Below are 25,368 nucleotides of genomic sequence, written 5' to 3'. Positions count from 1 at the left end.
CCATGCTGTGCTGAGTACGGCTGGCACCATTTCAGTAAACAGGCCAGCAGCATATGGGCCCAGGTGGCTTTGGGATCCAGTGGCAGCTGGATTCTCTGTGCCTCTGTCATCCCCAGGAGTGAGATGCCAGCCAAAATCACCATTCCTTGTGAAAATAGTGCCAACATTTACTGTGCTTTCCCAATGCCCATACCCCAGTAGGGGTGACTAGCATTGCTACAGAACATCCATCTCCACACTAGGATCTATTCACCAAGGTAGAAGCTGCAGAGCACTGCTGCAATGAGATGCTTCAATAGGAATAATGTAAAGGCAGTTTTGAGACTTATCTTTCCCTTTCTATTGTGACAGTAAATCTAATAATACAGTGGCCTTGAGGGGTGCACCATCCTTTCGTGCTGAATGCTTGACTCAGGTCAGGAGGAAAAAAAAGTTGGAGGATATAGTCTGTAAGATCCTCCAGTCCTTTCCAGGCTCGAACCATGAACACAAGTTTTGGATGGGCCACGTGAATGTGACCGTGGAGATGGACCAAGAATAGTGTGTGACTGCTGCAGGAGAGGCAAAAGGACTGAGATACCCATTGGGGAATGCACCAGGACATGATTGATTTGCTCAAGCAACAAACTCAGTTGCTGCAGAGCATATTGTCCTACATACCTAAAGGCTCTGGACTCATCAACCTTTTATCCTTGGAGAAGTCCATCGTCGCTGCTCCCTATACCTCCAACATACCATGTAGCAAAATGGTATACATCCTTACCTCTAACACTCCATGCTGGGGGACAACAAGTAGAACAACAGCTACACATACTCCAACCACAGGTCAACGTATATGTATCCACAACCTACTACAGTTTAGATACATGGACACAAATGTTCACTGTTTACTTCCATTTTTACTTGGGATTTTAAAGCCTAGTTCGCTCCATTATGATTAAAAAACCAACAACTTTTATTTGTATGTGTGTTTACACTTCTGTTTTGTTGCCTGTTTGTTTTGCACACAATAAAGTTGTGTTGTTCGAAACTCAGAGTATCTTTATTATTTTACACCACGCATTATGGAGTTCAAAGTTGGAGGCACAGTTCCACCTGTATTTAATCTAAGTACACATGACAGACACAATTTCATAAAAGCATCAGGCAACGCCACTGTGACTGACTGTTAAAATGGTCTCCGTGGTTAGCTCTTCTAATAGCCTTTGTTTTGGGCTGTTCAAGTTCAGCAGGAAATCCACAGTGGGAGCTGTTGCTATCCAACTTCAGACTGATTTTCCACGGACTGATAGCAATTCAGTGTTGCAAGCTTCCAAAGTGTGATGAGCACTTACTGTTCCATTGTATGTGTTGCTTTTATTTTGTGTCCCTATGATGGAGGCAGGGCTGGCTCCAGGCACTAGCCCGGCAAGCAGCTGCTTGGGGCGGCCAGTGATGAGGGGAGGCATGTCCAGCAATTTGGCGGCGAGTCCCTTACTCCCAGCTGCCAAATTGCCACCGAAGACTGAAGTGGCAGTGGTAGAGCTGCAGATCGTGATCGCGGCTCACCTTTTTTCTTTTTCTTTTTCCTGCTTGGGGCGGCAAAAACCCTGGAGCCGGCCCTGGATGGAGGTCTGGGACAAGCTCAGAACAGAGATCCAGAAATGTGGCGTTTCTCATCTGGAAGTTCTGTAGCTACTACTTATCATCCCAAACCTCTATTACAGTATGATCCCACTACTCAGTGCTTGTTTCTTGGGCCCAGAAACAGCAATCCACAGTATGGAGTTGTGATGTGAACAGCAGCAACAAGTTGACTTTTTTTTTTTTATTGATGTCCGTCAGCATCCAGTTATTGTGCTTGAATGTCTGTATCTTCCTCATCACCAGCGATCCTAGAAATCCGTTTGCCATGGAAAAATGCAGAACTTTCATTTTTAGAGAGAATCTTTAGTTGTTTACATTTTGTGGAAAAATAACATATCAACTATTAACTAAATGTTACTGAAAGTACCAGTGTCACTTACTCCGTGTGCACAACCTCCCCCCCCGCCCCGTGCTTGATTTTTGTACGCGCTTTAAATTTATATAGCTAAACATACTGGACTAAAATGCTTCCAGCATATAGAGGTTACATGTTTTAATGCATCTCAAATGTCACTTCAGCATCCAGATGTGAGTAATTAAAGTTATGAAAAGATGCCAAAAAATGTAAAAATCACCCCTAAAGACCGTGTCACTAAGTTTGGCAAGGACAGATTTCACATTGATGATGATGTGCTGTTTTGTACTGTATGCAGCAAGGCTATAGATTGCATTCGAAGGCAGACAATTGTAGAACACATGGAAAGTGCTAAACAAACTGAATGAAAAGAAACGAAAACAATAGGCTGGAACAGTAGGGCCACCAACAATGAAGAAACGATGCACTGTGACTGGATCATTCTAGCATTTTACAACTGCCAAAGAATAGCAGGAATACAGACATAGAAGTATTTGGTATATGTAACCAATACAAATTGCACTTCTATTAATTTTATTGTATTGTAATGATTAATGGCACTGGTAGGCTTTGAACTTGCTTAAAAATTGTAAATATAGCAATAAAATGTGTTCAACGGCTATCTATATATACTGTGGTTAGAGAAACTAAAGTTTAGTGTTTCATTTTAACCGTGGAAAAACATGGATTTTTATGGGTTTTTTAATCAGAGAATTTTGATTTTTTTTTATTGCAGAAAACTAGGATCCCTGCTAATCACAATCCCAGGTGTAATGGTACTGATTTAAGCCAGCAAATACAAGAGAATCATGTGCACTTTATTAGCAATGCTCATGAGAATTGCCCTGAGCTCTGCATGGCCCAAGCTTCTCTCAGAGAGAGAGGGGAGAGACCAAAAAGTGCCATGTGGGACTCTGGGAGTGGTGGTTGGTTTTTTGTGTTTGTTTTTTTTTAAGGCATGAAAATGGCATGGGGGGAACTTGACCATGGTGAGTATGGGCAGAGCTAACACAAGCTCTCAAGTATGTGTGAGCTGGAACAATGTACAGACTTCAGCAGCTGTATGCCAGCTTAACTTGCATTGACTGAACTGTGCAGTGTAGACATGTCCTGACCAAAAAATGCAAGGAAGGAAGGAAGTATTCCCATTTTTTAGATGATGATCTGAGACAAAGAGGTTAGGTGGCTTTCCCAAGGTCACCAAAGGAAGTGTGTGGCAGGGCTGGGGGTTGAACCCAGATCTCCTGAATCTGAGGCCTGTTCTACTTAGGTTGGCCTAGCTATGTCACTCGGGCGTAAAAAACTGACTCTTGAGAGATATAGTTAACTGACCTAAGCCCCAGTATAGACACTGCTAGGTTAATAGAGGAAGTCTTCCCTCCCAAGAGCTACTGACTCTTGAGGGAGTGGAATAACTACAGTGACAGAAAAGCATCTCCACTATGGTGCTACAGCTCCGTAGCTGTGCCACTGTAGAATCTGTACTGTAGACAAGCCCCCAGTCCAGTGTCATAACCACAACACCAGCTTTCCTCTCTAAGGCCTTGTCTATACTGCCACTTACAGCGCTGAAACTTCCTTCACTCAGGGGGGTGAAAAAACACCCTCTGAGCAATGCAAGTTTCAGTGCTGTAAAGTGGCAGTATAGGTGGTGCTACAGTGCTGGTAGCTTTTCCCCTCACTGAGGCAGAGCTTTAACGTCAGCTATGTAGACATACCCATAGTTTGTTAGGCCCCAGTCAGACTTTCTTACAATGGATGTTCAGAGATCACTCTATTTACAACACAACAGTTTTGGACCTTGGCTTGTCAGGTGAATGGTGATTTTGGGCAGCTTGGTTTAACATTCTGTTAATCATCGCAGTCTCCATAGACCCACTCTACACATGCTCCAGGCTAAGGGTTTTAATACTTTTTAACCTTCCGTTGTGGATATGACCAAAGTACGATAGAAATGTTTTAGCCTGAAGCACTTTTAAACCATGCTTTAAAACACTAGACATTGCGTAGTTTTGTTGTGAGAGTAGGTGTCACTATTGGCCTTATCTATGCTGGATAAAGTTATTAGTCTCCAGCACTCCTAAGATCAGCTTTTCTGCAACTATTTTAAAAGCTATGCTTTATACCATTTTTATGCCATGCTGCAAACCAGGCTGACTCACACTAGCACTGCAAGCACAAAGTAAGTGAGAAGTGCTGATAAACTAGCTTGCACAAATTAATCAGTCCTGCTATTGTCCTACAACGGGCATTGTGCTTGCACTGTTTTTACTCTTCTGCTCTGTGTGTGCACCTCAGAATAGCCAATGGCTTGGTGGTTCCGGCACTCTGGCTGGGGGAGAAACCCAGGTTCAAGTCCTTGCTCTGAATGACGCACAGCAGCAACCTGCACATGGGAGTGTCTCGTATCTCAGGTAAATGTCCTGGGAATAATTCCTGACCAGCTCTACTGCCTTGTATAATTTGCCAGTGTAGATAATCCCACAGTGAATGTAGTTCTGTTCTGCAGTGATGGCTTCACTCAGCTTGTTTACTCACCCCCTCCCCCTTTTGCCCATGGCTCGCCGTCTCCATTCCTCCATTGGGTATTTTCCACCAGTATATTTATTTCTGTGTACGTGCTCTCTCTGGCATCATTCCCTGCTGGAGCTGCCTCACTACTCGTTACAGACTCCCTGAACCAGCTTGAAAACTGTTCTGCATTTTTTAATAAAAGCCTTTGAACGCTTGGCTCTATTAATAAACTATCAAAACCCGTCCTCAAAATCCTCATTCCAGCCAGACTAAGAGCAAAATTGTATCTCCAGCATCGACAGATGACAGCTGAAAGATTTGCCTTGCTAATGTTAATATACTGAAGAGAAAACTGTAATAGATTGGGTTAGTTTGAAAGTTGTTTTTACATAAAATGATGTGGTGACTCCGAGTCTAGTTCACAGAACACAGCTGTCCCTGTTATAAAATGACTGTCATGTTCAGCACTTACTGGCACTCTGTGGCAATGTCTGCAGAGAGACCAGGATTTAAAGGACATAGACTGACCCTCATTCGCTTTCCTATAAAGTGGTTCTTCCAGATGGGGGTAGGAACATGTTGGTGTGATTGGGTGGGAATCTGCCACAGCTGTTCATTTGAAAAAGAAGAACGTCTAACACCTTTCACAAGCTTTTCAATGAAAAAACATCTCAGAAATACAAACCTTTTAACAATCAGCCTTATTCAGTCTGTTTGCAACTCTTATTTAAAAAAAGAACTCCAGATTGGAGCTGGTCAGGAATTTTCAGACAGAAAATCCCCTAGCTCCAGGGCCAGAAAGGCTGACAACCCCCTACTCTCCAGTTCCCATAGTTGGGAGATGAAGAAGGGAGAAGGGTGCAGAGCAGCCAGTTCTCTCGGCCTTTTCAGCAGTCAGGCTCTTAGCAATTGGGTGGACAGCCAATATTAGAGATATTAGAGACGCTGGGTGGACAGCCAGGAAGCCAAAAAATTCCATTTTGGTTCTTCTGGAATGGAATTTTTCTGGAAATTCTTTCCCAAGAAAAATTTCATAGGACAAAAAGTTTGACTCTTCATCCTGGTTTGGAATAATTCCCCCTCCTCCTCCCCCCCCCCCCAAAAAAACATGATATTTTGCGTGGGGGAGGAATTTCCATTTTCTGTTTGCATCCACGATTTTGGTTTAGTACTTGTATAGCAGGTACATATCTGTATAGCAGGAACTGTGCCCAAGGGCTATTACTCAAGACACACACATATCTGGGAAGGAATTCTGCAGTTTGGTGGTCCCTCTCTCATTGGGTTCTGCCTGGATCTATAGGCATCATAATGGCTGGCTGCCCATGTCTAATAATATCTTTTAACATAATCATATTTTTAAAGTCAGATCACTTGTTTATCACTTGTAAATTGAGCTGATTTTCAGTGTTTTATCTGAAGTAATAATACGAAAGCAAAGCTCCACCTCCTCTATGAAATGCAAATGTTAGAGTCCATAAAGTTGGCAAACACAAAGCTAATTAGTTGCAGATGTCTGCATTATAAAAACAATAAGCTGCTTTTACTGTATTTTAAACTTGGTCTCAGTTAAGTAGTTCGTTACCCCTTATGTAGTAACGTGAGACATATTTCCTTCCCGCTGCAAAAACTCTTGATCTTTCTGGGGCAACTTCGCCTGGCGTGCATTTTGGGGCTTCTGTGTTGTAGCAATACTGCCAGTGGTTGCTAATGTAAAGTCCAACATTTTATTCTCTGGACAGTAACCGGGTTCTTTCCATCGCCCATGCTCTCTTTTTATAAAGCTTCCTGTTCAAGCCAACAGTGCTGTTCACCCTTTTCTTGATTGGTGGACTCACTCAGAGCAACAAGGATCTTATAGCTTTGGTTTTGTTCTTCCGCAGACTTTTCTATAGACAGTGCAATCTGCCACAACATGAATGATGCTTGTGTTGGTAATGTGCTAATATGTATGTGTATCATTGACATTTATCAGATAGAATCAGAACTCATCAGTAGTCATAGGTCCTATACTGCTGACTACTAACAGAGATTTTCCTTTTAGCTGAAATGATAGAAGCGTATACATTTGAGAAGCTCTATCCTTGGCAGTATAGTGACAACTCTGAAGAACTCGGTGGCCATGGTTTTGTTGCAATATAAATAAAACCCAACTATTTACTGATATTTGTATTGAAGCATCATCTAAGGGCCCCAGTCCGGATTGGGGTTGCACTATGCTGGATGCTACAAAAACTCATAAGAGGTCACAGCCCCTGCCCCAAGGAGTTTACAGTCTAGTTTAAGAAAAGATGCAACAAATGATTGCAATAAGCAATAGGAGACAGGGAAAACAAAAGGAATAAGATCATACAGTCTCTCTGTACTAGGCTAGTTTGCGTTCACAAGTTATGTTGATGGTTTCAAATCATGTAAAAGTTGCATTTAACTGAGATTTTATGTTTTAAAGGCAAAGCTAATTGTGATCCATTTTTCTGCACATGGAATTATTAGAGTTCATATCTTTGAACAATGGATAATCTTTTCCCCCTATTCTTTTCTGTCCTTGGGACCTTTGAATCTGTCTCTGCTGCATTGATCCAGGATACCTATTTCACACCTGTGTGATTCTTCCCTGAGGCTTTGCATAACTATGCAGAACTTCAGAGTAATTAATCTTCACTTTTGTTTCAGGCAAGGCAGTTTACTCGTTAATTAACAATGGCTTAACTATTGCTCTAACACTTGCACATAGCATTCTACAGGGCCACCCAGAGGATTCAGGGGGCCTGGGGTCTTTGGCGGCGGGGGGGCCCTGCTGCCAAATTGCTGCCGAAGACCCGGCACTTCGGCAGTGGGTCTCGGGGCAGAAGGACCCCCCGCTGTGAGTCTTTGGGGCACTTGGGCGGTGGGTACTGGAACGGAAGGACCCCACCGCTGCCGAATTGCCACTGAAGACCCGGCAGAAGGAGGCTGCCTGAACATTGCCTTCCGGGTCCTAGTGCCAGTTGTTCTCCCCTTGTGTGTGCTGGGAGCCTTCCAGTTTTCTGTGCAACAGTGAGTGCCCACAGTGGGGCTGGGTAAGGGGGTTGGGGGGAGGAGGCAATGGGGAGGGAAGGAGGGGTGAGAGGATGGGGGAGGGAATGAGGGAAGGGGGATGGAGAAAAAAAGGGGATGGGGGAAGCAGGAGCCCAGTGTGTGGCGTCCCCTCAGCTGCAATTTGGGGTTCCCCCGTTAAGTAGGCCCATCAAACCATCACCCTGACAAGCTCTAGCTCCTATACCTGGACCCCTTTGATAAGCACCCCACACAGACCCCCACCTCATTGATCCCCAACCAGCTGCACCCTCTCCCATCAAGCCCCACTTCCCCCGCACCCGGACCCCCACACCCGGACCTCCACACCCAGACCCCCTCTGCTGAGCCCCAGCCACCTTCACCATTGTCCCAGCACCCAGAACACCCCAATGAGCCCCTGTACATCCACATCTCCTTCTGAGGTGTCTGCACCCAGATTACCCCACACAGAAACCTCTCTCACCGTATCTTGATCCCCCCAAACTAAGCCCCTCGACACTTGGATCCTGCTGGACTGAGCCTGCCCACCCAGACCTGGTGCACCTGGCACAGAGGGGCAGGGGTCCAGGGTATTTCTGGGGCAGGACCACCCTTTGAACTGTGCCAGGGTCAGGTGCAGCCTCACTGCCAGGTTCCTGTACTAGGAAAGCTGGGGGCTTCAATGCAGCCAGTGACCTGTGCTCCCCACTGCCATGCTAGAGCCACATTTATTTATTGAAAAATAACATTTGCAGAATTTTAAAATATTGAGCACACAATTTTTAATTTTTTTGGTAAAGAATTTTTTATTTTTTAGTGCAGAATTCCCTCAGGAGTAGACTCTGCAGTGTTTTTTATAGAATTTCTACACTCATAAACATAAAATAAACATTTATGTGTGTGTATAGACTATGTGAAAGATACACAAAAGTAGAGGAAACTGAAAATGCATATATGCAAAGTGTTGTCAAAAGCACAAAGGAAGCAAGTGGAAAAAAGAGAAAATAATTTTTCCTATGAACTTTCATTGACAGTGGTCTTAGCTATAACCTGTAACTCTAGCAGGTAGAGTTCCCAGACAGTCATGCCACCTGACAGATGTTGGAGTCCATTCAACAATAGAAAAGAGAGTAGTGAAAGTAAGAAGATACAAATGAAGGTGGAAAGATGCAGTAGCATAAAGCAAAATAGATTAGAGACGTGAAAGGACAATTGTTTTTGTTGGGGTGGGTTTTTTTTGTGTGGGCGAGGGGGAGGAGCATTTAAAAATAAGTGTGGAAAAAGAATTAGTGTAAAGGAGTGACTCTGGGACTTAGTCTACACTGGGGGTGGGGGGGGTCGATGTAAGATACTTTGACTTCAGCTACACTATTCCCGTAGCTGAAGTTGCGTATCTTATTTCGAGATACCTTCCATCCACACGACGTGGGATCGACAGCCGCGGCTTCCCCGTCGACTCTGCATCCGCCGCTCACCCTGGTGGAGTTCTGGAGTCAACGGGAGCGTGTTTGGGGATTGATATATCAATATATATATATATATATATAATATATATATATATTGATATATCAATATATATATATATATATATATAATATATATATTGATATAGACGAGACGTGATATATCGATCCTGTTAGATTGATCACTGCCCGCCGATCTGGCAGGTAGTCTGGACATGCCCTGGGATATAGGGGGAAAAAGAACCATACATGGAAGGGAAAACTAAAGAGACCAGGAAAAATAAGAGGGGACATACAATGTAGCAAGTTAATTTAAAAAAAAAAAAATTCCAGAAGCTTGATACAAAAATGCTATGATAAAATCAGCACAAACAATATTAGAGATGCTAAATACAGTTTTACTGAATCCATGGTTAGTTATGCTGTAACAGATTAATCTTATTTTGCTTTATTCTCTAAGATTTTAAACCCATCTGAAAGGAAAAAATATGAATGGCTCTCTTTGACAATGATACAAGAGTTTTTGGTGTGCTACCCACATAAATGTTTCGTTGTACTATTGTACTGCTTTTTATTTTTGGTATCATAATTGCACTCTGGCAATTATCAGGCTGTGGAAGAATCCTCATCTTTTGGGGTATGTCCTGACATCGAGTTTGTGTTTTTGTTATGGAGTATCTACTGTTCAAGAAATACATTATCACTGTCTCACCTGTTCTTAGCCTCTTCTCTCCCTGCTCCCACACACACTCTGTAACCTTCCCCTGTTTCTGTTTGGAAAGCCTCAGCAATGTTGATAAACTGTTGCTTTTTATTAGTCCGATATTGTTGGATGGGAGTATTTAATTCAGAATGTATGCCATTTGTGTTTATTTTTGGACTTTGCAAAAGTTGATGGCTGCACAGCTTTTTACTGTGACAGTAACATCATAGTGACATATCTGAGGAGTATAGAAATAACTATGTATTTATAACCAGCAAAGAGAAAATCAGCAAAAGAGCAAGGCTCCCTTGATTGTTTGGGTGTGCTGGAAATGATTGCGGGTGAGAGAAGAGGAAAAGAAAGAAGTAGCCAGAATGAGAAATTGGCTTTTGATCGGTGCTGACTTTAAGAAGCCATGTTGCTGCCCTATTTTTTGTGTTCAGTCATTAATCCTTGCTAGTAGCAGAAAAGTCCTTTGTAAAGGGTAAATACCAGCATTATGTATTTCAAGATACATTTTCACTGCCTGGATGAATTATCTCAGAAAAACGGAGGCACTTACCTTAACCCACAAACTAAGTGTACTAAGGCTTTTTTTAAAAAAAATGAACTTTTCAAAGTGTCCTTTTCTGGAGGTTGTCGAGCTTCAGTGAGAGTTGAGGGCACTCAGCAGCTTTCAACATTAGGCCCTTTGGGAAGAAGTCATGCTCTGAATAAGGGTGTTACTAACATAGTTCTAATGTAGTGTCAACATAGTATTTAGGTTCCAGTTCTGTAAAATACATAAGCATGTTCTTAAGCTTACTTTTATTCATCAAAGCGCCTAAGTCAACAGGAATTAGCACATGTTACATTTAATCATGTTCTTTGATTAATAGGGGTGTTTTGCTGATGTGGGGACTTAACAGAAAATCAAGAGTGGTTGGGGTGAGGGGACAGGGAAGAGTAACATGGGTGAATTTGGTGAAGATGAAAAGTATGCAGAACCCTGGATTGTTCTGACAATGTTAACTTTCAATGGCTTTGCGTGTGTTTTCATTTATGACGCCATGTTTTAACTTAACAAATAAAACAAGTGTATAAATAATGTAATAATAGTAATATAGGATTTATCAGACATGGATAATTTATTTCATAATGAGGCACTAGGAATTTTCTCTTGGGCATGTCTGACTATCTTGCACTGTAAATTCTCTATATGTGAATTAGCGACCTGATGCAAACCTTTTCTACACTATGCGCCACTTAACATAAGAACATAAGAATGGCCGTACTGGGTCAGACCAAAGGTCCATCTAGCCCAGTATCTGTCTACCGACAGTGGCCAATGCCAGGTGCCCAGAGGGAGTGAACCTAACAGGCAATGATCAAGTGATCACTCTCCTGCCATCCATCTCCATCCTCTGACAAACAGAGGTTAGGGACACCATTCCTTGCCTATCCTGGCTAATAGCCATTTATGGATTTAACCACCATGAATTTATCCAGTTCTCTTTTAAACACTGTTATAGTCCTAGCCTTCACAACCTCCTGAGGTAAGGAGTTCCACAAGTTGACTGAGCGCTCCGTGAAGAACTTACTTTTATTTGTTTTAAACCTGCTGCCTATTAATTTCATTTGGTGACCCTTAGTTCTTGTATTATGGGAATAAGTAAATAACTTTTCCTTATCCACTTTCTCAACATCACTCATAATTTTATATACCTCTATGATATCCCCCTTTAATTTCCTCTTTTCCAAGCTGAAGAGACCTAGCCTCTTTAATCTTTCCTCATATGGGACCCTCTCCAAACCCCTAATCATTTTAGTTGCCCTTTTCTGAACCTTTTCTAGTGCTAGAATATCTTTTTTGAGGTGAGGAGACCACATCTGTACACAGTATTCGAGATGTGGGCGTACCATGGATTTATAAAAGGGCAATAATATAGTCTCAGTTTTATTCTCTAGCCCCTTTTTAATGATTCCTAACATCCTGTTTGCTTTTTTGACCACCTCTGCACACTGCATGGACATCTTCAGAGAACTATCCACGATGACGCCAAGATCTTTTTCCTGACTCATTGTAGCTAAATTAGTTCCAATCAAATACCCTTCAGGACAAGGCTTAAAAAGGTGGTCTTGAATTTAGCTGGAGGTCTACAATTGTCTGTATTGTTCATTCTGAAATATTTAATCACCACTCCCGTGTTTAACAGTTCAAAAGTGTCAATGTGGCAGTTCTTCTGTGAGCTCTTTCAAGCTGCTGCAACTAATTTCCTTAGGTATGTACTGTATTACTGATAAATGCTCTACTTACGATATTACTGATAAACCTTCAGGATGGTAGCTGTTGAATCATCACATGCTCATTGACTCATACAGGAGGTGCCTAGAGAAGAACTGGTTGTGAACGATTTTTAGTCAGATTTCTGCACACGCGATATTCCAACTTGTTCTGTTATCAAATTCTCTCCCGTGGGATAAAGCCATTCTTTCCTGCTTGACTGGCATGATCTTGTCCATTCCTGCCAAATGAACCTCCTGGCCAAAGGAATCTGAAGCATAGAAGTGCGTAATGTTCTACTGGAACAGACACGATTCCGTTTATAGAAAACCATGTTGGCTATTGCTCAACAGTTTGTTTTTCTATGTGGTCTGACAATTTTATTCTTAACTATTGTTTTTTGACTAATTTGCCCGGTTACTGACATTAGACTTACTCAAGTCTGTAATTCCGGGTATCACCTCTAGAGCCCTTTTAAATATTGGCGTTTACAATAGCTATCTTCCAGGCATTGGGTACCAAACCGATATTAAAGGACAGGTTTACAAATCTTTAGTTAATAGTTCCGCAACTTCACATTTGAGTTCTTTCAGAACTCTTGACGTGAATCCATCGGGTCACCGTCACTGTAATGTTGAAGTTTATCACATTAATTCCAAAACCTCTCGAAGACACTTCAATCTGTGACAGTTCCTCAGATTTGTCACTACAAAAGCCAGCCTCAGGTTTAGGAGTCTCCCAAATCCTCAGCCTGAAGACTGAAGCAAAGAATCCATTTAGTTTCTCTCCAATGACTTTATCGTCTTTCAACCCTCCTTGCTATTTCGTATCTCAAGGGGCCCCACTGGTTGTTTAGCAGGCTTCCTGCTTCTGATGTACTTAAAAAACATTTTATTATTACCTTTGGAGTTTTTGGCTAGCCATTCTTCAAACTCCTCTTTGGCTTTTCTTATTACACTCTTCAATATTTTTCCTAGTGGTGCATCTAACTGAAAATTCTGGGTTAGTAATGGCTTTCAAAAGATCAGTTCTGACTAGTTTTTTCACCACCATTCAGTTTTAAATTTGTTTAAATATAAAGTTTTTAAAAGTTTAAACAGTAGGCAAGTTAGACAAATGTTTAGCCAAAATGTTTATTTTCGTCTGTACTAACTTAATCTGCTCTGTTTTTGTTGTAAATGTGTTAAAGCAATTACTCCTGTTCCAGCTTTCACTTCATTTGCTATCTGTGATGCTAACTTTATAGAGTCCTTATAGTAGTCATTATATATGATTTCGCTTTTACTGAAAATATTCATTTCTTCCCCCGCATTTTAGTAAGTAGAGGTTATCAGGATAAAGCAAGTATTGATCAGAAATCTCTGAAGAATCTGAAGATTAGTATAGTTGCTGAATTAGTAAAACTAAGCCATTTCTCATTAAATGCAATTCTCAATATCCCAGAGGACTGGAATGTTATACAGATTACTTTTTAAGCGAATCTGAAGATCCCCAAAATGAGGAATTGGCCTTGCTTTAGATTGGGTTTGGAGGGGTGCCTTTAAGAGTTCATTGCAATGGAACACTTAAACACAGAGGAAAGGGCCGGACCAATGGCTAAGAGATGGGAAGCAGTGTGAAAGAATAAATGGCTAATTCCCAGTGTGGAAAGGGGTTAATGGTAGCATGACCTAGGGGTCTGTACTAGATGTAGTAGTGTTCAGTCTATTTATTGATCTGAGGAAAAAAAGACTAAATAGCATAGTAGTAAATTTTGCTGAGAGCCCACAGTGTTTTAACTGAGTCAAGTATAGAGATGATTTTGAGACCCTTTAAGGTTTTAATTACCAATTAATTATATAACACTCCAATATAGCAAGTAAAATTAATTATAGACAGGTGCAAGGTAATGCACTCTAGAAAGAACAATTTAAAACTGTGAAACACACTGTTGGGATCTGAATTTTACATTTACAGGAAAAAGGTCTAGATGTTGTGAACATCTCTGTGAGGAACACTGCTCAAGGTTTAAAAGAGGAAAAACAGTGTTTACTTTAAACTATATGACAAAATACAGAGAAGATGAGAGAGACTGTCTTATTCTTTTATCTGATTATATGTAATGGTCTGTTCTAATGTTCAATACTGTGTTTAGCTTTGATAGCCTCATTTCAAACAGGATCTAGCAGAGACAGCAAATTATCTGAGAATGATGATGAAAGTTGCTACAGTTACAGTGGGATTTCATATAGGGAGAGATTAAAAAGAGTAAGGACCAGTTGGTGCAATCCATTGAATGAAATGAGTTTTCACAGGTATAGCTGAGATCGGAATTTGATCCAATTTGGTCTAAATAAAATTTGTTTTGCATAGAAAGAAGAGTAATAGGAAGATGCTATGCAGATACAAACTAATGAGTCGTGTAGGTCAATCATTTGCTTCCTTTACCTCATAAAACAAGGAGAGAACAATTAAAAATGAAAGGCAGCAAATCTAAAATGGACAGAAGCGAGTTCATTTTATGTAATATATAACTAATCTATGGAACTCAATGCTGCTTAAGAAAAATTTCATATGAAGTGTCAATAAAAGATTAGACATTTGTCTGAATAAAATATCAGGAGCAGTTACAGTAACTATATAAAAAATAAGGATTAGCAATCTTTAGTGCTTCAAGGTATAACCTGATTGCAAGGTGTACTTGGAAGTAATTTTCCATATGGTATAGTAAAGCAAGTTATGCTTACTGTGGAAATGGGTTTTTGCCTTCTTCTAAAACATTAACTTTCAAATACAAGATACTGATATAGATGGAACCATATGTTCAGTATTAGTATGGCAATTCCCATATTCCTAAGTAGCTGTCTGTTCCCTTTTAGTAGCATTTGCATAATCAGTACTTTTTTTGGCTATTTCCCGAAGATCAAGAGGTCTGTTTTTCCCACCTATCCATTGATACATTGAAAGTTTTTTTGAATTAATATAAATCCTCCATGTTAAATGGTAGAATATTCTTCTTAATACTTTGTATGATGATTTCTCTGTCTTTTTATAGGATCATGAAATGCAGTGTTATTTCAGTCTGTTTTTACTTGAAAGGATTTAAGGCCTTGTCTACACTGCCACTTAACAGTGCTGAAACGTTCTCGTTCAGCGCTGTGAAAGAACACCACCACCACCACCCCCCGCCGACTGCTGCAAGTTTCAATACTGTAAAGCGCCAGTGTAGACAGTGCACCAGCGTTGGGAGCAACTCCCCTCATGGGGGTGGGTTTTTTGCAGCCCTGGGAGAGCTTTCTTCCAACACCGGTGCTGCGACTACACAGCCATGTTAAAGCGCTGCCAAGCTAGTGAAGGCATACCCAAATTAAAGGGGTCTACAGCCTTCCAGCCAGTGTAAGCCTACTGCTTAGAGTTATCTCAGACACAAACCACTGTGTTTTACCTAACTCCCTTTAAATTTAAACTTCCAGAATGTTCCCTGCAACGGATTTTAAACTCCACAGTTTTTAAACATGTCTCCTTAGATGATGATATTCTTTAATTCTAAGTAGAAGCGATGTAGCTATATAGCTGATACATTTTATGAATAGAACAACATAGCTATTAACTTAAAAAAAAAAATCAATTCAGTGTTTTTAGTTTGAAATGAAGCAAATTGACTAAGCCAGTTAGCCTTTTAGAAAGAGTAGCAGAATCTTTCTTAAGTTTAAATATCACTATTTTTGTCAACTACTTTCCTTTATTTGAGAAGTCTTTACAAAAGAATATTAAATCAAAATAAAGGCTGCTAATTTACCTGCACTGTGCTATGCTTGGACAGTGCCTAGCACAAAGGGGTCCTGGTCTGTGACTGGCAGCCCGAGGTGCTCTGCCATTGCAAATAATAATCTAACTTATTGGTTCCTTTTCCTCCCTAATTTGAAATGTACCGTATTTTTCCAAGTGTTTTTACATCTATAACAAACCTATATATTGTTCAATACATTAATTTCATATGTTGTTTTTTTCTTCTCTAGATTGTTCCCCTGAGTGAGTGAAGACCAGAATGAATGGACATATTTCAAATACCCCTCCTAGTGTATATGGAAATTACTCTTCTCAAATAAAGTAAGTCTCTTCCCTCACTCTGTTACTTGCCACCTGCACACTCCCAAAAAAAAGTTTTATTTTTTTTCCATTTGTTTTTAAGTTTCAGATGTTGAGAGTAGTAATAATCAAAATCTTGAAAAGTTTTTTTTTTTTAATTTGTCTCCTGAAAAAAATGCCGAGTTTCTGTAAGGGAAGTTTCAGTTTCTGTACTATGTAATCAAAGTGACAAATGACATCTATATATATCATTTTTCGATTAGTATTGGTGATTATAATTTTAAATCTGTATTGTTGAATAATCTCTTCAGGCTGTCTGCAACATGGAGATACGTCATAGTGGCAATAAGATATTTATTTTCTTAAAGCTGTCATACCAATTTGTCTGGAAAGTGAAATGGTTAGGTCGATGCTGAACCCAAGTTAATCTCATTTTTCAAAGCCTAAACTGATCTTTACATGGGTCAGAAAATAATTTTTCCCTATGGACAGTACTGTACAATTAATGTTCTGTGTTATTGGTTGATGGTTATTGGCTGCCAGCTGCCTTTTTTCTGAGACATAGGATATTGCAGAGTATCAGACGTGATAGACCACTAACATAGTCTTATCTAACCTAGGACAAGACAGCCTGTGTTTCTATGGAGATGGAATTTACATTATCAATACTTCCAATGTTGTTTCTTCTTTAAATTGAGGCCGCATATAATTTGTTCTTGTTTTTACATGGTGAGAACATTGCTTGCCCTTTCCTTTTAGCCTTGGGGAGTCAGATATTCTCCTCTTCCCTTCCCCCCCGTCTCTTTTATAAGACAGAAGCAGTAGTAAGTTAAGCATAGAAGAAAAGGTAAAATCCCACCAAAATAATAAAAAAAAAAATTTGGCATTTATCATAGTTTTTCTGAAAGATGTGCTCTAGTGCAAACAGAAATTGTTTTGGGGAAGTTCTATGACCTGTGTAACGCAGGAAGACAGACTATCTGATCACAGTGGTCCTTTCTGTCCTTCAAATCTATGAAATTATGAATCTACTTTATTATTTGTGCTGTGGTAGTACGTAGGAGTCCCAGTCACGGACCAGGACCCCATTGTGCTAGGCACTGTACCAACACAGAACAAAAATATAATCCCTGCCCCCAAGAGCTTACAGTCTAAGTAGCTCATGTGTAGTTATGTATGTACATGAGGTGAGGTGTTCATTCGCATTGCCCCTGCAGGAAGTACAGTTGTATACATATATGTGGTATATGTATTTGAAAATGTTTACAAAGCTCAGATACCTTTAGCAAAAGATACCAAATAAATTTATAAATAGACTAACCACACACCTTTTCTTCTAGTGGATATGGTTCGCCAACGTTTGCTCAGGCGGAGAGGGAACAAAGTTCGAAAGCAAGTGCAAAGGCTATTTATGGTAAGCCTTGCTTAATGGATACTGAATCTGTCATTTAAACAGTAACTTTTTAAGTGTTGCAAAAATATATACAAATACAAATTTCAAATAAATATGAGTTAAAACTAACTGTGCTGAAGAATAAGTTTTGTTCTTAATATAAAGTAGGCTTCTAACTGCTTACCTTTCACAAGTGACCATTCTTACAGTATTTATTGCAGTAATGAGTTGAAGAATAGTCTTGTGGCCCAGACACATGAGAGGGAATCAGGCGATCTGGAGCCTAGTCCCAGCTGTGCTATAAACATTGTGTGGCCACTTAACCTTTCTGTTTTTCAGTTTCCCCATTTGCAAAAAGGAAAGAATATGGATCTGCTTTTCAGGGGTGGTGGTAGGAATAATTAGTTACTGCTTGGAAAGGTCTTTCTATTCTTTGGATAGAAGATGCTGAAGAAAAGTGTTATTACTATTTATTTGAACTAACTACCATGGGGTATATAAAGGAACTGTCAAGGTTAACAGGCTCAACATCTGCCTCCTTTGGATTATGGTTTGGTGGTTAGGGTTGGGGGCTGGGAGTCTGAACTCTGGGATTCTATTCCTTGAGTTTTGTAACTTTGAACAAGTCAACTAGTCTTTCTGTGTCTTGTTTTTTTCCCCATCTGTATGTTAAGTGGAAAACTCTCTGCCAAGAACTGCCTGATCCCTAAAGCAGTATATATTTCAGGGCACTGGCTTTGCCTACCCTGAATAAATGTTTTCTTTCAAGAAAAAAGAGATGATCCAGGATTGCTTATTAGCAGCTATAAAAATTCATTATACCTTTTACATTGTTCTATAAGGCACTGGTGTTGAATATGTTTGACTGCTGTGTTCTACTTAAAGAAGTTTATTCTTTGTTAATAAATGGATCAATGGTAAACCAGTATGGAGACTTGAGGAAGCGTAACCAAGAGTTGAATGAAAAAATGAACAACTTTTAACTGAGTGCTTTCTTATTAACTTGGGAAGATCTCTTTCAGGCTTTCTCACATGACCCCTGTTATCCATCTCCATTGTCAAACCCACAGTGTGTGAGAATAAAGCATATTTGTAGGCAATGCTGTGTAGACACGTCCTTCCATAGCAAGCTGGTCATTTCCATCTTTGACCCCAAGGGATAACAGAAAAGTCAAAGACCAACCAGGATTGGTTTCTTTATACAAAAAGCCAGGAATATTTTCTACTTTCTAAAGAGCTATGACAACTCCGTGCTATACCTGGGTACCTGTTATGCCGTGCTACGCAGTGCTACTTACATATTTCCAAGGTGACTATCACTTTTGTATCTAAGTGCCCCCTTAACTTGGTGGTGTTATACACAACTTGTCTATAGTTATCCTTACGTGCTAAGGGTGGTGTGGAGGTGGTTGTCTACAACTGACCTCACTGTTTGGATTTTGTGAAGTCTTGCCCTAGCCCTTTGAATTTCCTATTACTCCTTTCAGGAAGTAAAATCAAAACATACTAGCTACATAACTAATTTAAAACAATTCTGAAAAATGTTTAGGGATATAGTTTTTCTGAGAGACACTATTCAATTGCTTGGTACTATATACTGAGGAAAAAAAAAATCTCTATTGCATACTGTTTAACTTAGCCCTGAAAAGAGGCCCTATGGTATTGATAATATAGGGTTTTCTTCCGGCTCTCTGTTTCTACACATGAATCATAGAAACATTTTTCCTATAAAATGTTAGACTGTTGGCTACCGGGTAAATGGAGAAGGAACCATTTATAGTTATTCCTGTCTCGTGTCTATAGGGTTAAACACAATTCCATTGCCCAGAATCAGTTCAGATGCTGTGTTTCATGTACTAGTGGAAGCATAAGATTTTAAATACCTGACGAAGTGGGTATTCACCCACGAAAGCTCATGCTCCAATACTTCTGTTAGTCTATAAGGTGCCACCGGACTGTTTGCTGCTTTTACAGATCCAGACTAACACGGCTACCCCTCTGATATTTGACAAAATACTTAGGCTCTTTTCTTACCCCAGGATTAGATCAAGGCAGGGCCATCACATCTCCCTCTATCCTCCATAGGCAGATGGATAGTTTGATTGTTTCACGTGCCTCTCTTAGATGTCACCTTAGCAAGTGACTTTTTGCCTGTTATGTTCTAAATGTAGAATAAAATGTACTATTTAAATGTTGAGTAGAGGTACAATGATCTCAACATTGTGTAAAAATTAAAACAAGTATCTCTTAACTAACTTGTTTTGATGTCCAGAAAGAGGTTTGAGGCAGACCAGTTGAAAGTTTCTGGGTAAAGATAAAAGGGGGAAAAATAGAGGTGACCTCATGGTAGGAGTCTACTACAGACGACCAGATTAGGAAGAGAGGAGGAGGATATGGCATTTCTAGAACAAACAACGAAAATATCCAAAACACAAGCTCTGGTAGTCCATGGGGGACTTTAACTACCCTGATATTTATTGACAAAATAATAAAAATTTTCCAACAAGTTCTTGGAATATATTATGGACAACTTTTTGTTTTAGAAAGAACCAGCGGACAGCCATTTCAGACTTGGTTCTGACCAATAGGGAGGAATTGCTAGTGAGTCTGTAAGTGGAAGGCAATTTGAGTGAAAATCGTCATGAAATGATAAATTCTAAGGAAAGAAAGGAGTCAGAACAGCAGAATAAGGACAATGGACTTCCAAAACAAACTTCAACAAACTCGGAGAACTTATAGGTAAGCTCCAAGGGAAGAAAATGTAAGGGATAAAGAAGTTCAGGAGAGCTTCAATAAAACAGTATTAAAGGTAGAACAGCAAACTGTTATGTTGTGAAGGAAAGATAGGAGGAGGACAATATGGCACCAGCAGAGCTCTTTAATGACCTGAAAATCCAAAAGGAATCCTACAAAGAATAGAAACATGGACAAATCATGAAGGAGGAGAACAAAAAATAGTAGAAGTATGCAGGGACAAAATCAGAAAGGCTAAGCCACAAATGAGTTACACCTAGCAACTGACATAAAAGGAAATAAGAGGAGGTTATTTAAGTACATTAGGCATGTAGTAGAAAGGACGTGCAGGTCCTCTATTCAATATGGGAGGAGAGAGAACTGATGGCATCAAAAAGGCTGAGGTGTTTAATACTTGTTTTTCATCAGCCTTCACTAAAAAGGTTAATGGTGACCAGATACTCAACACAATATTATCAAAGGGGAAGGAATGCAAGCCAAAACAGTGAAAGAATAGTCTAAAGAATATTTACCTAAGTTGACAGGAACGAGACTTTGGTCAATATGATATCGGAGTACGCGTCTGTGTTTGAGGACTGTGATACAGCATGGCCAGAGAGCAGCAGGAGAGGGTTAGAAGGGAGCCTTATTCCCTGTAAGGGGAAGAAAGTTTGCTATAGATTAATTAGAGCACCTGAAGCCAATTAGAGCACCTGCAGTCAGTCACATGATAAAAACTCCTCATGCTTCAAACAGATAGTGTGGGAGTAGGAGCAGAAAGAATTGGTGTTGAAGCAAGAAAAGACGTTTGGAAAGTGGCTGCGGTGGCCTAAAGAAGTCAGACGCTAGTAGGGCACCTGGCTTGCAGAGGAAGGAGCAGGAAGCCCCCACAAGCTGAAGAGCAGAAGAGGGAAGTAAGTCAGGGGAAGGAACCGTCAGTTCAAGTGATTCAAACACTATCCTCAGGGCCCTGAGCTGGGCCCTGGAGTAGAGGGGTAGGCCCAGCCTCGCTCTCATCTCCCTCCTCTAGACAACTAGTGGGTCAATTAATATTCAATTTAGGGGCAAGAAATGTGCCCTGAATCCCTCCCCCAATGAAAAGAGAGAGCGCAACCATCATAATAGTGCTGGCAATTTACCACACATGGTGTTAGAGTGGATTTCACATGAGGGACTTAAATCAGGGTTAAGCCAGAACCCTCCATTCCTTAAGATGGATGCACATGGTCAAGGAGCCCTAATAAACAGCGCACAGGTAGGCACCAGCAGGAGCTACCTGGTCCAAGCAAACCGCCAAAAGGAGTGACTCGGATGCAGCAAAGACCTAACTAATCTGTTGATGAGTAGGCTGACCAGGATCAGGCCCTGCTGAAAGATCTGTGAACCAGATGAAGGCCTTCATGGAACTGAACGCAATGTGAAGGGACCCGGACCATACGGGCCAGCCATTGCCTGACAGAATAGACACGGGAAGAAATGTGTGGAGGCCTACCTGCCTTGGCTTTTGAAAGGCAGCCCTGCGGGAGGCCTGGCCTGAGATCAGTGGTCTGAGTATCCAACCCCATTCCTGTATGGGGAAGCCAGAAGGGCACTACGATATGGCGCGAAGATGCAGCAGATTAACCCACAGCTAGGCAGAGAATACTGGCAGATTTTTGAGTAAAGACAGCGATTGCGAGCCCCAAGGTTCCTGAGTGCAGTATACGAGGACAAGACACCGAACAAGACACCCCAATCACAATTGTTTGACCTGATCCACCTGACCCAGAAATGGCTGCGCCCTGAGGCCCTCAGCTCTGAGAAGATGATGGAGGTCCTGTACCTGGACGGTATATGAGGGGGCTACCACCAGGCCTCTCCGGGCTTGGTTGGCCAGAATGACCCTCCACCTATGATGAGTTGGTCTCCCTCGTGGAAAGACAGCTGGCAAGTCCCCCATGTAACTGTTCCAGACCCCAGGTGGGGAGACACAGCAATCCAGGAAAGCCAACCCCAAACCCAAGGCCCCGGACTGTCGAGAAACTACAGGAGAACTGTAACGGGAGGAAAGACACCCGAGGAATGGGCCCGAGGCCAAAAAGGACCTGGGGTTTTGGGAAAGAGAGTGGGAGCCGGGCCAAATAGCCCCTTCCAGGCAGAGGGTGACAACTGAATAAGGGGGCGGTGTTATGAGATTGGGGAATTGGGGCATTTTATAGCAGCCAATGCCCCAACAGGGAAGAACCTATGCAGTGTAATCTGGGGATTACGGGGAGCAATGTGGCCTAATCGCCTGGTAGGGTCACAATGACCTCACATGGTTTTATACAAGATCAGTAAAATGAATGGTATTTAAGACCATAGCATTAATAGATTCTGGGAGTGCTGTCACGCTGTGGTCTCGGGGAAGTTGTTGGGGCAAGACCAACTAACCGGGCCAAAAAACACAGGGGTAACGTGCAATTCATGGCACCATGAATTTCTACCCCACAATCCTGGTATGGATTGAGATCCAGGGGAATAACTACCAGGGTGACTGCAGGGGTGGTCCCCAAGCTCCCCTACCCTGTCTTAATGGTAGGGACTTCCCCGGGTTTGAGAGCTTACTTACCCCAATAGAGCCAGGGAGGGTAGCAACCTCCAGGCTGAGACGGAGGCACCTACAGATAGCCTCACCCCCAATGTTTGCCAAATTTGCTCCAGAGTTATTCTCATCCCCTGGGAACCTCCAAAGTCTAGGTGGGAAAGGAGGGCAGATAAAAGGATTAGGCGACCGGATTCTAGCAGCAGAATCAAAAAAACTTCCCTTGTGGGTAGGCGAACCGTTGCAGGAGATTTCAGGAGATAATTCAGGCCAGGGAGGTTACTTCGTGAGTGCGGTTCCAGCCCAAAGTGAGGAGCAACCCCAGGGGGAAGAGTAGAAATAGTGCCCCCTAGAATTAGGTCAGATTTGGTTACCGCACGTGAGAATTTCGGTTTTTTCTAAGGACCAGGCCAATGATCCACTATATGCGAATGTGAGGGAGGAGGTAGTGGAAGTAAATGGCGTATCTGTGGAAGGAAAGATCAAAGCCCAAGGCCATATTATGTGCTCAAACACGATCTTTTGTACAGGATAGAGCAAATACGAGGGGAAGAAGTAGAGCAACTCTTAGTCCCACGGAAACACATAAGGGCAATACTAGAGTTAGCTCACAGTCATCTATTTGGGGGACATCTAGGAGTAGACAAGACACTGGATAGAGTCCTAAGAAGGTTTTATTGGCCAGGGATATGCATAGAAGTCCAGCGCTATTGTGCCTCCTGCCCTGAATGCCAGTTGCATAGCCCCCAACCTTACTTACGGGGTCCATTAGTACCTTTGCCTATTATTGAAGTCCCTTTTGAGAGGATAGCCATGGACATAGTGGGCCCACTGGAAAGATCTGCACGGGGCCACGGAAACGTACTAGTCATCCTTGACTACGCCACGCGATATCCAGAAGCCATTCCTTTAAGAAACCCCACATCCAAGCCAATTGCAAAAGAACTACTACAGGTTTTTGCCAGAGTGGGCATCCCTGAGGAGATCCTGACAGACCAAGGAACACCTTTCATGTCAAAATTAATGAAGGACTTATGTGCCCTACTCCGCATCCAGGCTATACGGACCTCAGTCTACCATCCACAAACAGATGGACTGGTCGATCAGTTTAATCGTACCCTTAAAAGTATGATCCGGAAGGTGATAGCACAGGATGGAAAAGACTGGGATACCCTTCTACCATATCTAATGTTTGCTATACGGGAAGTCCCCCAGGCATCCACTGGTTTCTCTCTCTCTTTGAACTACTATACGGATGCCACCCACGCGGGATATTAAATATCACCAAGGAAGATTGGGAAGAACAACCCAACCCAGGAAAGAATGTCATTGAGCACGTGACACAGATGAGAGAGTGAATAACTCCAATAACCCCAATAGTACGAGAACATTTGGAAAAAGCACAAGAGGCCCAGCGAACATATTACTACTGTCGGGCGAAAATATGGAGATTTCAGCCAGGGAATGAGTGATGGTGCTAGTGCCAACAGCAGAAAGCAAACTGCTAGCCAGCTGGCATGGACCATATGCGATAGTGGACTATAAGCCATTGGGGAAGTGGACTATAAGGTCAGACAACCAGACCGTCGAAAGCCAGAGCAAATCTACTACGTCAATTTACTGAAGCCCTGGCGTGACTGAAAGACGTGTCTGTTCATTCGAGGAGCTCCACCCCAGACAGACGACCCACAGGGGCGGATAAAGATATCTCCTGAATTAACCCCAGAACAACGAACAAAGGTCATTGAGATGATCCACCGGAACCAGGACGTGTTCTGTACACAACCGGGCCATATGACACTGATCCAACATCATATTGTCACCAGCCCCGGCGTAAGGGTGATAAGACCGTACTGAATACAGGAAGCTAATTAGGACAGAAGTGAAGAAGATGCTGGAACTCGGGGTTATTGAAGAATCCCATAGTCAGTGGTCCAGCCCTATCGTCCTAGTCCCCAAGCGTGATGGCACCCTAAGGTTTTGCAACAACTTCCGGAAATTGAATGAAATATTCCAATTCGATGCCTATCCGATACCACGCATTGACGAGCTAGTTGGTCAGTTAGGCAAGGCCCAATACCTAACCACTCTGGATCTGACCAAAGGATATTGGCAAATTCCCCTGGCCAAGAATGCCAGGGAATAGACTGCGTTCTCTACACCTGATGGCCTGTTTCAATACACTGTCCTCCCTTTCGGACTCCATGGGGCCCCTGCAACATTCCAACGATTTATGGATAAGTTACTGCGACCTCATGCCAAGTATGTCGCCGTCTATCTGGACGACATAGTCATACATAGCCCTGACTGGGAAACGCACCTAGGAAAAGTAGAAGCAGTGCTGGACGCCCTGCGAAAGGCTGGTCTCGCTGCTCACCCTCTCAAGTGTGTGATAGGACTAGCTGAGGTCAGATACCTCAGGTATGTAGTAGGGAGATGTTTGGTGAACCTCAATGGAACAAAGTGGAGGCAATACAAGGTTGGCCTCGACCAGTCTGTGAAAAGCAAGTCAGAGCATTTCTAGGGATAGTAGGATACTATCGGAGATTCATCCTTCATTTCTCCACAAGAGCAGGGCCATTGACAGATCTGATAAAAGCTCGGGGCCCCGAGATAGTAAAGTGGACTGATAAGACAGGAGAAGCATTTGC

The 25,368-nt window shown here is 41.9% G+C and overlaps 1 protein-coding gene across 5 annotated transcripts in view; it reads left to right on the top strand.

Moving 5' to 3' along the window:
* Positions 1–25,368, top strand: part of EPS8 (EGFR pathway substrate 8, signaling adaptor) — a 211,308-nt gene that overhangs the window by 107,723 nt on the left and 78,217 nt on the right. For all 5 annotated transcript variants that reach the window (XM_032770490.2, XM_032770489.2, XM_075069742.1 and 2 more), the window contains 2 exons: positions 15,959–16,049; positions 17,369–17,442. In XM_032770490.2, the coding sequence (XP_032626381.1) occupies positions 15,988–16,049; positions 17,369–17,442 (136 nt within the window). In that variant the 5' untranslated portion in view covers positions 15,959–15,987. The remainder of the gene's footprint in view (positions 1–15,958; positions 16,050–17,368; positions 17,443–25,368) is intronic.

This window comes from Chelonoidis abingdonii, chromosome 1 (assembly GCF_003597395.2).
Source record: "Chelonoidis abingdonii isolate Lonesome George chromosome 1, CheloAbing_2.0, whole genome shotgun sequence".
Lineage (NCBI taxonomy): Eukaryota > Metazoa > Chordata > Testudines > Testudinidae > Chelonoidis > Chelonoidis abingdonii.
This window is presented reverse-complemented; position numbering and strand designations above follow the sequence as displayed.